We start from the raw sequence: 14,877 nt of genomic DNA, 5'->3' as shown, positions 1-14,877 counted from the left end.
TTTTTCTTTAGGAGGCTGAACTAACTGATATCAGAAATGAACTTGAATCCCTTCAGAAGCAACTTGAAGTAGAAAGAGAAGAAAAAGTGAGTTTTGTGGCATTACATATAAGATAACTGTAGGATTTTGGTTGAACTTTATGTTTTATAAATGTTATATTATAAAATATTTTGACAAATTTTGGTAATTAATATTAAGAAAATACAGTTCTTCTCTATAAGTATTTTACATTTCATTCAAATATATACTTCAAGAATAGAAATGTTTTCAAATATGGAGTACTTTGAGAAATATCTCAAGGGTTGGAGAGACATGTCTACTTGCCTGCAGAGGATCCAAGTTCAGTTCCCAGTACCCAATCTAGGCAGTGCACAGCTGCTTATAATTGCAGCTCCAGGGGGAAACCAAATACCTCTAGCCTCTGTGGGCACCTGCACTCAAATGCACATACCCAATTCAGATAGGCATACATAATTAAAAATAAGTCTTTAAAAAGGAAATACTGTCTCATAGTAAATGCTTGTATATTTAATATGAATTTTTAAAAAGCTATTCATTGTTATAGAAAAAATTCTAACATCCTCATGTTTTTTGTAGTTTTTGCAAGGTGCTATAACTCACACTTAAAATACTAAATCTTTAATTTTTTTTTGTATAGCATATATTTCACTGAGTATTTATAACTAGCTTAATAATTATTAAACAGCATATGAAATATTCTTCATAATGGTTAGGTTATATATTCAAGGTTACATAAGAAACCAGAACATTTAGAATTAGTTATATTTTGTATGATTTTAAAACCTGTTCTATTACCTATGTAATAGTCTGGTAAAGTATTTCAACTTGAAGCCTCAGTAACTTTGTTCTGCACTTTAAGTCCTTTATCTTTTTCTTTATGGGGGGAAAATCTTACACAACTTATATATTAAAATGTCAATTTTTAAAGTATTCTCATATCTGTCTATACACACATACATACATACATACACACATATATTCATACATACAACGTCACATTTAAAATGTAAATTTTGCTGGTTGTGGTGAACTTGGTTAATACTTTTGGTACTTGAATCTTTTCAGATTTCTTGGCTGGTAGGGTTGCTGAGAGACAGACACTTGATGTTTTCTGTTGTTTCCATCTTTATATATGAGTTGGCATTTTCCCTTACAGTTTTTTTTTTACTATATTTCTTTCTTTTTTTTGACATCTTGAGTATAATGCCATGGAGAGGTTCTTGTTTGGTGTTATTTATTTAGGGTTCTAAATGTCTCTAGTGTTTGAACAAGAATAGAATGTCTTCTCTAAATTGAAAAGTTGTAATTTCATAAGCGATTGTTTCAGGTTCTACTATCCCTTGAATTGTTAGGTTTTTGTGCCTTGTTCATATTCTTAACTTCTTAGACATTGTGCTCATGGTTACTTTTTCTTATTGATGTCTGAATGTATTTCATCATTCTTGCTCTCTATTTACAATATTCTTGACTCTTTCCATTGCATTTTAAAATATTATTCATTGAATTTTATATTTCTAATACTTTTTAATATAAATGTTCTTGCTTATTTTTTTTTTTTATATTTCTAACTTTTCCATCCATAAAGCTGATTTTCTTAGGCATTTTGCTAAGAGAAAAATAACAAAGAGGAAAAACAGAAAGATATCATAACTAAGAAAGTTGAAAGGTGAAATTAGATAAAATAAATATATAAGGGTTTAAAATAGGAAAGTAAAAATATTACTAAAATAGACATGTCTGGTAAGGAAATGGAAGCAGGGAAATAAAAACAAAACTAAGGAAAAGAATAAAATCATTGAAATAGCTAAAGAACATAAATAAAACTTGATGAATGTGTGGAGTAGAATAACAAAATTATAAAGTAAAATTTGAAATACAATAAAGTAAGAAAAATCATACTAAATATGCAGTTTTTTTTAAAAGATGGGAGAGTGACTCGACAGGGATTTAAAAGGAAGCAGTTTAGAGTAGTTTCTCTGTCAGTCATTGGAAATTGGAGGCTCCAGCTATATGCAGAAGATGGGGTTAGTTGAACTTTCACTCTTCATTGATAAGAAAGTTTCAACATCATATGCTCATGCTTTAAGATTTAGTGTTAACTACAACTCAGTGTTTGATTACCCACAAGCCTGAAAGTTTAATTCTCTGTATACAAATAGGATAGGTACAATATTTATTTGTGGCGTTATTACAGATATTACAGAATGCTTTCATAAGACTTACCTTTCATTGTAAGTTATTTTTAAAGTTTGGACACAGGACTGCTCTTTTCTAACTTAGTATTTGAAGTTAGTGTTGTTTACCAAGACTTATTTTAGGAACATTTTATTTATTAATGCTACACAGGAACCTTATTATGTATTTGCTATTAAGGAACCATGATCAGTTAGCTTCTATCAGAGACAACGTTTGTATATGAGCTAGTTCACATCTTTGAAACACATTTTATCAGCGGACTATACTAAGAGTACATACAAAAAAATTTTTTAGTTGTGACTATGTAAGCTGTGAGAGTGCCTTCTCTTTACTCTAGTAACCAAGGTGTCCCTAGAGTAGATACATTATTGCTAGTTTAATAAATATACTTTGTCCTAGAGTACAATAGTCTAGATCTCTGGAGTAGATTCCATTGTCAGTGAAATCAAAGACTAACCACTTGTAGATGATACAACATAAGAAAGATAAATAATATTAATATTAAGCCATTTTACTGCCAAATAATTTCATAGTAAAGTGAGTTTTTTTGTTTTGGAGTAACATTTTGGGGAATAGAGCATGGCATATACCAGGTGAATGATTCAGTGTGGTTAGATACTAGCATAGGCACCATGAACAGCAAAGTGAGTTTGTCAAAAGTTCTGTGCACTAAGAGAATTTAGCTTCTCTGATACCTTTATGCTTCCAGGAGGCCACTACTGGTCTGTTTTATAAATATTAAAAATGTTCTACATGCCTTAGATTTTAGGTCTCATTGCTGTGATAGACCATCACCATTAGAAAGGGTTTATTTCATCCACACTTCCATATCACAGTCTGTTATCAAAGGGAAGTCAGGGCGGAACCGATCTAGGGGTGCCGAGACTGTGGAGGACAGCTTAGTAGCTTGTTTGCTCCTCATGACTGGTCAGTCTGTTTTCTTTTATACCCCTAGGATTACTACCCAGTGATAGCACCACATACAATGGATTGGGTCTTTCTACATCATCAATCAAGAAAATGTACTGTAGGCTTACCTGGTAGTGGCATTTTCTCAGTTGAGGTTTCCTCTTCTAAAAGGATTATAGCTATATTATGTTGACATAAATTTAGTCATCATCACAGTACATTTTTATATCTGTAAGCAAGATTTAGGTTTTCTTCTTTAGCTACTGAATCATTCCTCTAGTTCAGTGTGCTATACTTTTAACACAGTCTCTTCATTTTTTTGACTCTTTCTAGAAACATATCCCATTCTTTACTCAAAGTAGGTATTGTTTATTAGGTTTATACATTTTTGGAACGTACTACTATGATTATTTTTGCTTCTCAGCATATTTATACCTTTTTTTGTTCAAAGTTAGTTCATTATTTAAAGTACTACTGAAATGTACTTTCTTAACACTGAAGGGAAATGCTGACTGAATCTCTCAATATAGACCATTATTTGGATTTTTTGCAACTTCTAATTATTTAGGTACTTGTCTGTAACTCTTACTCTGTAGTTTTAAAAATTCATTTCAAAATTTAAAAGTAAGAAAGTTGAGATTCAAAGCTTAAAGAAACTCACTAGTGATTTCACAGATGCACAGGAGAGAGGGAATAGAACTAAAAGATAAAACCAAATAAAAACTCTGTAAAAATGATTGTGTAAATAGTTTGTTTTAATTTGTGTTAATAGTAATATCTGTTATATAATTTTTAACTGCTTATTTTTAATAGGAGAAACTAAAAATGGCAAAAGAAAATACAGCTATTCCCAAAGATAAAAAAGACAAGGTAAGAGTTTTATGTCATTCTATTTTTTTTATAACCAATATATTTTTCAGTTCAGAATGTGGACCAAGGCCCTATATGTGCCAGGCAAATGTTCTGCCATTGGGATATATCTCATTTTTCAAACAATAATTAGAAATAGTTCTTGTTGCTTATAAGTAGAAATTATTAACTTTAATAATTTTGTTTTCAAATTTATTTCTTACAATATTAATTTAAAGGCATTAGCTAAAAATTTTTATACATTTGTCATTTTGATTTGGAGATTTAGAGATTGCTTCAATTTAATTCTTCTTTTTAATTAAAAAATTTTAAATTTAATTCTTTAAAAATTTATTGTCTGTGTATATGTGTGTGTGCACATGCACATATTTGTATGTGTGTACATGCAAGCATGTGTAGAAGCAGAGGACAATTGTGGAATCTGGTTTTCTTTCCATCATGTGAGTCCTGAGGACTAGTTGAAGGTCAGCAGGCTATTTGCTGAGCCATCACCATATACGGAAAAATAATAAAACAATAGTGAAAAATAATAAAATATATTTGTAGAGCCCCCCATTGTAAGGAACTTTCATTGTGAGGATGAAGAGTTAATCCAGAGCCTCCGACTTAACAAGTTTTGGGTTAAATTAGTACCTTATTTTCTCAGAGAAGATAACACTATATTAAAATTAACCATCAAGATTATAGTCAGTGCAATAGCTGATAAAATAAAAAAATATTTAGTCACTAATATTATTTTATAGACTTAGAACATTCATATAATTAAATTATTTATTATGTTTTCCTAGAGATAGGCTGATTCATGTTTAATTCTATAATACATACTTAATTATATTTGTTATCAGATTAGTAAGTAATATATTTTTATCTGAAGAGTGTATGTGTTATGTATGCTGTAAAAATCAACAAACTTATTTAAGAATTGAAGAAATTTAAGTAGGCCTTTGAGAATTATACTTTTCTAATGATATTAGAATTTCACAGGCCTAATATAAACATTAAATTAATCAAATGTTTCTGATTTTTGTGTAAATTATTTAAATTCTTCATGCCTTAAATTTCTCTAAAAGAGTTTTCTTACATACATCTTCAATTTGTTAGGAAGAGTAAAGTGAGATGGTATTTGTAAATCCATTTAAATAACCTCGAGCATGAGTAAATGTTATATAAGATAAACAACAGAATCAATGTATGTTCTATATAATTTGAAATGCATATGACAAATTGTGTTTACAGGAATATACATTTCTATGATTATCTCCATTATCTATTCTCCAAGGGATATATGTATGAGAAAGTCAGGTTTGCTTTTTAGGCTGCCAGATAAATGGCATTTTCCTGACATGGCCACAAGGTGGTGGAACAGTAACTTTAAATTTTCACTCAGATCTATTTGGGGAAAATTTTGTCCTGGAAAAGTTATAGTTAGTTGGAGGTTCCAAATATGTCCTCTGAGGAATCCGAGAGCAGAAAAAAACATAAACTGTCATCAAAAGAATACATTTAGTTCTAGTATAAAATACGTGCAAAAGGATATAGAAATAAAATTGAAAAAAAAGTGCTAGTCCTTTACTTCTGTGTTTAGGAAGTGAAGATTGCTACAAGTTCAAGGACAACTTGATTTGTATAGGGAGTCTCAGACCAGTTCTCAAAACAAAGTTCAGAAAAATAAAAAAAATGAATAATTCCTATGTTCTTGAAAAGTGGTTACCATAATAGATCATTAGAACAAGGCAGAAACCGAATCATTTTCATTTAGTTGCTCGATTTTCTAAATAGGCAAATTTAAATCTGGAGACATATTTGTAATCACCTAGGAAGACAGTAATATATCAAGAGAATACTGTGTGTTTCTACTTTAGTAACTTTTTTGTTTGCCTTCAACTCTTCTTCTTCCTCTTCCTCTTCTTTTTCTTCCTTCCTCCTCCTCTTCTTCTTCCTTTTCCTCTAATTCCCCTTCTTCCTCTTTCTCTTCCTCTTCTTTTTCTTCTTTCTCTTTCTCTTCTTCCTCTTCTTCCTCTTTTTCTTCCTCTTCTTTTTTCTCTTCTTCCTTCCTGTTTTTCTTCTTCCTCTTCCTCCTCCTCTTCTTCCTCATCCTCTTCTTCCTCTTTTGCTTTTTCCTCTTCTTCTTTCTCCTCTTCTCCTCCTCCTCTTCTTCCTCTTTTTTTCCTCTTCCTTCTCTTCTTCCTTCCTCTTTTTCCTCCTCCTCTTCTTCCTCTTCTTCTTCTTCCTCCTCTTCTTCCTCTTCCTCTTCTTCTTCCTCCACCTCTTCTTCCTTCTTCTTTCTTCTTCTTCCTCTTTCTTCTTCTTCTTCTTCTTCTTCTTCTTCTTCTTCTTCTTCTTCTTCTTCTTCTTCTTCTTCTTCTTCTTCTTCTCTTTTTTCTTCCTCTTCCTCTTCTTCCTTTTTCTTCTCCTTCTTCTTCTTCTTCTTCCTCTTCTTCCTCTTTTCTTTTTCTTCTTCCTCTTCTTCTTTCTTCCTCTTCTTCCTCTTTTTCTTCTTCCTCTTCTTCCTCTTTTCTTCTTTCTCTTCCTCTTCCTCCTCCTCTTCTTTCTCTCCTTCCTCTTATTTCTCCTCCTCTTCTTTTTCCTCCTCTTCCTCCTCCTTCTCTTCCTCCTCTTTCTCTTCTTCTTCTTCCTCCTCCTCTTTCTCCTCCTCCTCCCCCTCCCGTTCCCTTCCCTTCTCCTCCTCCTCCTCCTCCTTTCCTTTATTTGTTATGTGTTTGGGTGTTCTGTTTGTATCCATGTCTTTGCACTATGTGCTGGCAGTGAGTGCCTGAGAAGGCCAGAAGAAGGCATCAGTTTCCTTGCAACTGGAGATACTATTTATTTTGAGCTATCATGTGGGTGCTGGGAATGGAATTGGGGTACACAAGAAGAACATTCAGTGGTTTTAATTGTTGAGCAAATTCTCTAGCCTGTGTCATTACTTTTTCAAAGTTGTGAACCTATACCCCTAGTTTAAACTCACTCTCCAAGTTAAATAGCGAACTTTTGAAAGTCCCCTTCTCCCTCTGTGTGTTTATATGTGTGTATGTTGTGTACACATATGTGTATCTGTAGATATTTAATAGAATGTTTTCCATAATTGAATTTGTGGAGATCATGGTAACCAAAGAAAAAGGTAGAATAGAACATGATGTACTTAGAATTCATATAATATGAATTCTACTAGAGCAATTATTAGTACCCTTTGAGAGCTCAGGATGGAACTCAGTCACAGAGGTCTTTCTAGCATGTATAAGGCTCTAGGTTTGATCCCAGTACTCAGTTCTCCCTCCCCTGTCTCTCCCCCCTTTGTGTGTGTGTGTGTGTGTATTTAGTAGGAAAATTTTTTATCTTTTACCAGGTTATAAATAATGTATATGGAAAGAAATTACTAGCAATTTACCACATGAATTGCTAGGAAGCTGTATACAAAGATAGAAATGAGAAAAAAATAGTGGGTTGAAGTAAAGGCAAAGTATTTAGAGTAAATTTATGACATTTTCTCACAATTGGAGAAAATACCCATTTTATTTTCAGAAAAATTTCTTATTTCATTTCCCCCCCTCACTTTAAAAGATGAATTAGAATGCAAAGCTAAAGCATTGTGGAGTTTGAAGTTGACATGGCTTCATAATGAGATATTATTTAAAAAAACAAAAATATTAACATGGTTTTATTCATTTTTTTCAATGTAGAAAATACAGGCATCTTTACTGGAATCATCTGAAGCTACTAGTTGGAAATTTGATTCTAAAACAACTCCTTCACAAAATATATCTTGGCTTTCCTCATCAATGGATAGTGGCAAATCCAAAGATAACAGAGATAATCTTTGGACACCAGCCCAAAGAATTTTATCTACAACAGTTACAAAGGTTTGTTGATAGATTTCTAAGATTTTAGTAATTTTTTAATATTCATACACATATAAAACTAATTTTTTTGCAAAGACCTTTTTTTGTGGCATCAGCATGAATGGTTTTGTTTTTTAAAATATTTTTTTCTTCATTATGTCTCAACTTACTGGCATCTGGGTCATTTTCCATAACTTGCTGGTCATTTACCAATGCATAGTGTTAAATATATGGAAAATCTGGTTCTGATTTAAAGCGTTATAGCATTGCTATAGTTACCATCCCCATTGCTGTTTGTTCTGTATCAGTTTTTTTGCCTTTTATTTAGCAGTCATCTTGCAGTAATTTTATCTTGCCTTCTACATGTTTTTTTTTATTTTGATTATTTTTGAGACAGGGTTTTTCTATGTAACCTTGGCTATCCTAGAGCTTGCTATGTAGGCTAGGCTAGCCTTGAACTTACTGAGATTTGCCCTGCCTCTGCCTCTAAAGTTCTTATTTAATCTGTAAGGAACAAGTAAAGAATTTTATTCTGATAACCCCCTTTTTATATGCCATTCTTCTCTTAAGTTTATTTTCCTAACTCATCCAGACACAAGGATAGCTAAAAAGATTTGTTACCTAGGTTCAGAGATGAATTTTGCCTGAAGTATATTTCATGTTCTTTATGATGTGAGCTCCTAGAACTTATCCCAGCTTTGAGTTCTAGTTGACCATTACAGCATGAAAGAAAAAGTTTTCAGTTCTTTTATAATAAATATACACAAATATTATTAAACTTGTGCATATTAGTCAATTTTAGTTCTAATTTTCTTTCTATTGTTGTGAAACAGTCCATCATGGAAGAAAATCAGGGCAGGAACTCAAGGTAGGCACTAAAGCAGAGGCTATGGAGGAGTGCTGATTACTGGCCTGATTCTCATTGCTTGCTCATCCTTTCTTATAAACCCTGAGATTCCACCTCACACCAGTCAGAATGGCTAAGATCAAAAACTCAGGTGACAGCAGTTGGATGTGGTGAAAGAGGAACACTCCTCTATTGTTTGTGGGATTGTAACTGGTACAACTACTCTGGATATCAGTCTGGTGGTTCCTCAGAAAATTGGAAATAGTTCTACTGGAGGACCCAGCTATACCACTCCTTTAAATAAAAAAAGAAAAAGAAAAAGACTATGAAATTCATGTAAAAGCTCAAATTTAATTAGTAAGTACTATACTAATGTAAGCCTTTTGGTTTTAACAAATGTGTTATGTTGTAGGAAAACCTGGAGAAAAGATACACAGAACTGTATTACCTTATAGCAAATTTCTGAAAATACACAATTGCAATTAGTTTACTTTAAAAAAGGTAGTCATGTGCACTAGAATGACTAAAATGAAAAGCTAAGAATATACAGCCATTAGAACATGTTTTGACTCTCCAAAGGCAGCTTTTTGTAAATACAGAAATACTCTTATGAGAGACCCTTCATCAAAACACATAGAAAACCAACCATAACCTTTCTTCATGAAAAAAGTTTTTTATGAAAGGCCTATGTAGAACATTTTCTTAGAAATTCTTGAACAAATTAACAATCAGAAGTTTTTTTTATATCTGAAAGATGAATTCATTGGTTTTTACCATCCTCTTATTTTTTAAAGAAAGTAATCATTTATGTCTTGTTAAGGTGGGTTCTGATACTGCTGTATAAACATTATGACAATAAATATTTAAATTTCTATTTATTATATATCTGCTGGTTTCCTAGGTAAGAACAAAAGGAAAATACTTTCCTTTGTCTACTATTACCCATGCTTAGATCCCCCAAAGTCAGAAGTCTGGCCTTCAAAGTCTATGAAGGAAAGCATCTTTAAAATAGACTGCAAAAGAAAGATAAGCTAGAACATTTAGTTATGTATGTAGGTTTCCTTTTGTTATTCCTGAGCCTTATTGAAAACCTCATTTAAACTTTCCAACCCTATCTTATTTATGTGATGGGAGGCAAGGCACAAATTAATGTCATGAATAGTTTGGATTAAAGGGGAACAGTCTGAATAAACTTGTGGTAAAGAAGATGAAGGTAAAGTTCAGAAGCTGCATTTTTGTGGAGTCCTCCACTGTCCATGGTGAAGCACACAGAATCTAATTTTGGAGGAGAGACCTAGTGCAGGATTCTGCAGAGTGATAGCTACACCACCTTTATGTGAATTTGTAATAACTCAAGATTCCAAATGGAACTGGCACAAGTCTCAGATAAACTGAGCCATAATGTTTGTGGTATGTGGCAGGAATAGACTTTGTTATTTTAAGACAGTCTTATAAGCTTGGGGTAACCTTATAGAGATCCTTCTGCCTTAGCTTCGCAAGTGCTGTGATCACAGATGTGAGTTACCATGTTTGGTTAGGTATTGGCCTTTTGGAAGGATTCCCAAATGATTATTTGTCAAAATGTCTTTCCTAGTTATATGGTGTTAATATGCTTCTCTTCTCACAAATGAAAAGTGCAATCTTCCAGAGGCTATAAAATAGGAAATATTGCACCATAGCAACTATAGAAAGAAGTGAGAATCTAACTTCATTAAGTTAGACATTAATTTTATTGGAAAAAATGCAACACCAACTTTCTCATTAAATTTTTTTAACGTTTGAAAAACTTGTCATTTAATTTTTAAAAATTTAATATGTATGGCTGTTTTGCCTCCATGCATGTCTGTGCACTACTTAGATGCAGTGTGAATGAAGGCCAGTAGAAATCATTGGCTTTCCCTGAAATTTGGGTAAAAAATTGTTATGAATTGCCATGTGGGTACTGGGAATTAATCATCTTTCTTTCCTGGGGAAGGAAGTTCTAGCTTTAGGGGAAACAGTTGGTTACTAAGCTTAGGTGAGTTTCTTTTTCATTGCTAGATTTGGTCTTATATCCTTTTTTTAATTACTTATTTCCTTTCCTTTAATGATTCTAATTTTAAGCTTATGCACACCCAATATATATATATATATATATATATATATATATATATATATATATATATATATGCATAAGTTGTTAACTAGGAGATTCTCACTTAAAGGTTAGTAGGTGACAGTTTTGTCCTACTCTACATGCATCCAAAAACAGGATCAGACGGTCTTTGTATTCTTCATAAACAGATAAGTTGAGAATACTTGCTTGAATAGAAATCTAAGTTGAATTGTTGCTGGGAGTGGGGAAACTTACACTATTGTTCAGAGATAGGAGGAAGTGTAGGTGTTGGGGTGGAAGTAGGAGAGATTCTGTGGTTGCTAAGCTCACTGTTTGAAGAAGGATGCATGTACAATGTGTAGGCAAAGGCTGCCTAGTGCATTACTACAAGATGGAACATGGAGATAACTCCAAATAACTCTCGCCTATGTTTGTTTGCCTGCCTCAATACTTTAGGTGAACACGGACAGTTTTTATTTTAACCATTTTGAAAATGTCAGTCCTTGTTCTTTAGGACTCTGAGGTCTATCTGGCTAGTTGGTTACTAACATTTATTTGTATGCTTTTAAAAATCTTTTATGGATAGTGATTAGCTAGAGATCAGCAGTGATGGGGACAAGGGTAAATTAAAACATCACAAAGCTTCCTGGATGGCTGTAAGACTTTTATTAATTTCCAGAGTACTGTTTAATGTTGTTACAGAGGAGTGAGCTCTCTATTGTGGCAATTTTGCTTATATTCTTTAAAATTAAGCATGTCTTCTCATAGAGAAGCGAGTTTTATGGGAAAAGCAAAGCTTATTAAATATTTGGTTCTCAATTGTGGTTAGAAATTACTGAATTACTGAAGCTGGGATGGAAATTTTTCTTTCTCTGCTGTTTTTTTGTAGTCTGTTAAAGGAAAGACTAAACTCTCATATTCTAAACATTTTGAAGGAAGAAAAATATATCAAATTCATTTGCATTAGATATCTGTCCAAAGTGTCTGCTTATTATGTTTGCTAATAATGGAAGCTTATTGCCAATTTCAAATTGCCTTGAAGTGCATGAACTAGAACTGGCAGTGTTGTCCAGGTTGATCTCAAACTCATCATCCTGTTTCTTTAGCTCCCTAAAGGAATTATAGGTCTATCACACTACATTAAGCACTACATATTTTTTTTTCTTTTTACATAGGAATATACAGTGAAGACACCAACTAAAAAGAGCCTATATCAAAGAGAAAAGAAGTATATACCTCCTGGAGGAAGAAATCAAAAGAGAAAAACAGTCTTTGAATTTGATGTTAATTCAGATAGTTCAGAAACTACTGATCTCCTGGTAAAAATATTATGAAGAACTAGAATTTTTAACTTATTTTGTCATCATTTGTGTTATTTCTTGACATAAATGTGTAACATGTACATAGTATCTACCATTGTGATAATGAAATACAAAAAAACTGTCACAACACAGTATTATTTGTTTCATGGCACTTGACAGAAATTAAAGTTTGAACAATTTTTCTCTAAATTTCAGAAAACATGACACTTAAACAATACAATATCATATATTTGACATATGAGATAACTAATTATCACCATGATTTCCAGAAAAATATGAAAGTTTTACTACATTTAAAAACATAAAAGTAGGATTTAGTATTTTAATATTGTCCCAGCCAAATTTCTTATTAAGGGCCTCATATTTGTTGCTTTATTTTACACTACTACTGATTGGCATTTATATCACAATGTTAATTGACAACTGTAACATTCTATCACTCCTAAGGAGTAATATAGTAAGAATAGCATGCTTAAGGAAGCTACTATTTTTACAAGAATGTTTACTTCAAAGGATGGCTAGAGATAGCCTGGACTTTGGAGGTAAACATTCCAATGTTGTAATCCTGTTGTATTTCTACACGAGTAATCTGGACCAACTTCTTAGCTACTGTGATATTCAAAATGTCTTTAAATTACTTCATTTTCATTTTTTTAAAAGGAAAGTTGTATGGGCTAAGGTTATAGCTCAGTGGTAATATTTGTCTTGTATTGGTGCCTGAGCTTTAATCCCAGCACTGCAAAACTATGCAAAGTAAAACAAAATTATTGTGCATGACCCTGGGAACATGGTATAGTGGAATATACTGGGAATCTCTTGCATAGGCAACACTTATGCTGGCAGAAATGAACTGTTTTGAAACTCTGGAATTTTAGTTTCTATATTTTCCAGTGAAAACATTGGTTGGCAGTTTTTCTTTTTTTCTTTTCTTTTCTTTTCTTTTCTTTTCTTTTCTTTTCTTTCTTTTTTTTTTTTTTTTTTTTGGTCAAGTTCAGCCTTAAATGGTAGTGACTAATAGTATACTCCAATCAATTTGCAGAGCTGTGGCAGATAACCACACTTGTGTTTCTGGTATAGTTTTCTAGAGTTGTGTGCATAATAAGTATTTTGCTTCTAAATCTCAGGGTGCAAATGTTACAGGTCCTATTTTCCTTAATCTTTTTGCTACTCCCTTTCTTCTACTAAATTTACCTCTCATTCTCCTCATAGGTGATATGTTGAGAAAATGTTAATAACATAATACTGAATAACTATAACATTGTATTTTTGTATTTTTCTTCAAGAGTTTGGTTTCAGAGGAAGATATATCAAACAAGCTTTACAATAATAACCCTCCAGATTCTCATCTATTAGTCAAAACCCCCAAACAGGTAGCTGTTAAATTTTAATTCAGAAGCAAAGTTTAAAAGCTGATGTAATTTTAAAAATGTATTAAGATATTGTTTTTAATTTATATTTAGACTCCTTTATCTCTATCAACTCCTGCATCTTTTACAAACTTTGGAAGTCTGAAAAAAATGAGAGAAGACCGTTGGGCAACGATTGCTAAAATTGATAGGAAAAGAAGACTAAAGGAAGCAGAAAAGTTATTTACTTAATTTTAGAAAATCAATGTTGGTTATAGAGACTAATAACATTAAATAGTTTATTATTTCCCAGAGAGCCAAACTTTACCAAGGAATTCAGACTTTAAAATTAATTACATAAATAAGTTGTGTTTGTTATTATATTTGTGACCTAAATATAAAATAACTATATTTTATCTGAATTTTTATTGTATTCAGTTACTTACATTTTGTTGCTGTTACTTGCAATGCATGTTAAAGTTCAAAGTTTTTTTTTTAACTTGAACTTTTTGGCCATTAGAAATGAATTATTGAAGTTTATAATTCTTTATTATTAAACTATTTTGAATGCAAATAAATATTTCTCAGTGATTTTTCTGATGGTCTCTGAATATCTAATCATTATAATTTTGAGATATGGGAGTGATAAATTATATTAATGTTCCTCAGTGGTAAAATGAAATTGATGGGAAGATCATTGGCAATTTTTCTGGTAGTTTCTGTGATTTGAAGTATTTAAGGAGAAAATGAGGGACAAGAAATGGAGGCAGCTTTTGCTATTAAATGTAAAAAGCTCATGAAGTCAAACTTTGAAGAAAGAAGTTAAATGAGGTAATTACTAGAGAGGAAGTGAGTTAGCAGAAGCAAACTTTTATAGAATGTTTTACAATAGGCAGGAGAGGTGGAATTTATTGGGTAATAAAAGAGTAAAACATTGGCAAGAATAGCCATTTCTACAATAGTAACAGGTAAGAGGAAGTGATATATATCACAAGGTAATTGTAAATGAATGGAAGTTTATAGGATTTTTTGGTTTTACATCTAAAGTTTCCTTAATGATTGTTCTGGTTAGTTTTTGGTCAACTTGACCAAAGGTAGAGGCATCTCAGTAAAGGAACTTCAGTTTAGAGTGTCAGGGTACTACCTGTTAGATTGCTTTTAGGCAAGTCTGTAGGACATTATCTCTCTCTCTCTCTTTCTTGTTTTCTCTTTATGCTTTTATTTTTTAATCACTTTACATCCCAATTGGATGCCCCTCCCCAAATCCCATTCCACCACATACTCCTTCCCTCTATTCCCCCTTCTCTTCTGAGCAGGGAAGGCTCCCCATGGTAATAGCTTGCCTCAGCACATTAAGTCTCTGCAGAACTAGATGCATCCTTCCCCACTGAGGCCAGACAAAGCAGCCCAGCTAGGGGCAAGGGATTCAAAG

General features: G+C 32.3%; 1 protein-coding gene across 1 annotated transcript in view; it reads left to right on the top strand.

Moving 5' to 3' along the window:
• SYCP1 (synaptonemal complex protein 1) overlaps positions 1 to 13,697 on the top strand; it is a gene marked incomplete at both ends in the record, with an annotated part of 96,090 nt that extends 82,393 nt beyond the window's left edge. The window contains 6 exons of the mRNA XM_080916005.1: positions 12 to 86; positions 3,940 to 3,996; positions 7,677 to 7,856; positions 11,953 to 12,096; positions 13,383 to 13,469; positions 13,560 to 13,697. Of these exons, the coding sequence (XP_080772131.1) occupies positions 12 to 86; positions 3,940 to 3,996; positions 7,677 to 7,856; positions 11,953 to 12,096; positions 13,383 to 13,469; positions 13,560 to 13,697 (681 nt within the window). The remainder of the gene's footprint in view (positions 1 to 11; positions 87 to 3,939; positions 3,997 to 7,676; positions 7,857 to 11,952; positions 12,097 to 13,382; positions 13,470 to 13,559) is intronic.
• Positions 13,698 to 14,877: the final 1,180 nt, after the last annotated feature.

Source organism: Micromys minutus, assembly GCF_963924665.1.
Source record: "Micromys minutus genome assembly, chromosome: 4".
NCBI classification, from domain to species: domain Eukaryota; kingdom Metazoa; phylum Chordata; class Mammalia; order Rodentia; family Muridae; genus Micromys; species Micromys minutus.
This window is presented reverse-complemented; position numbering and strand designations above follow the sequence as displayed.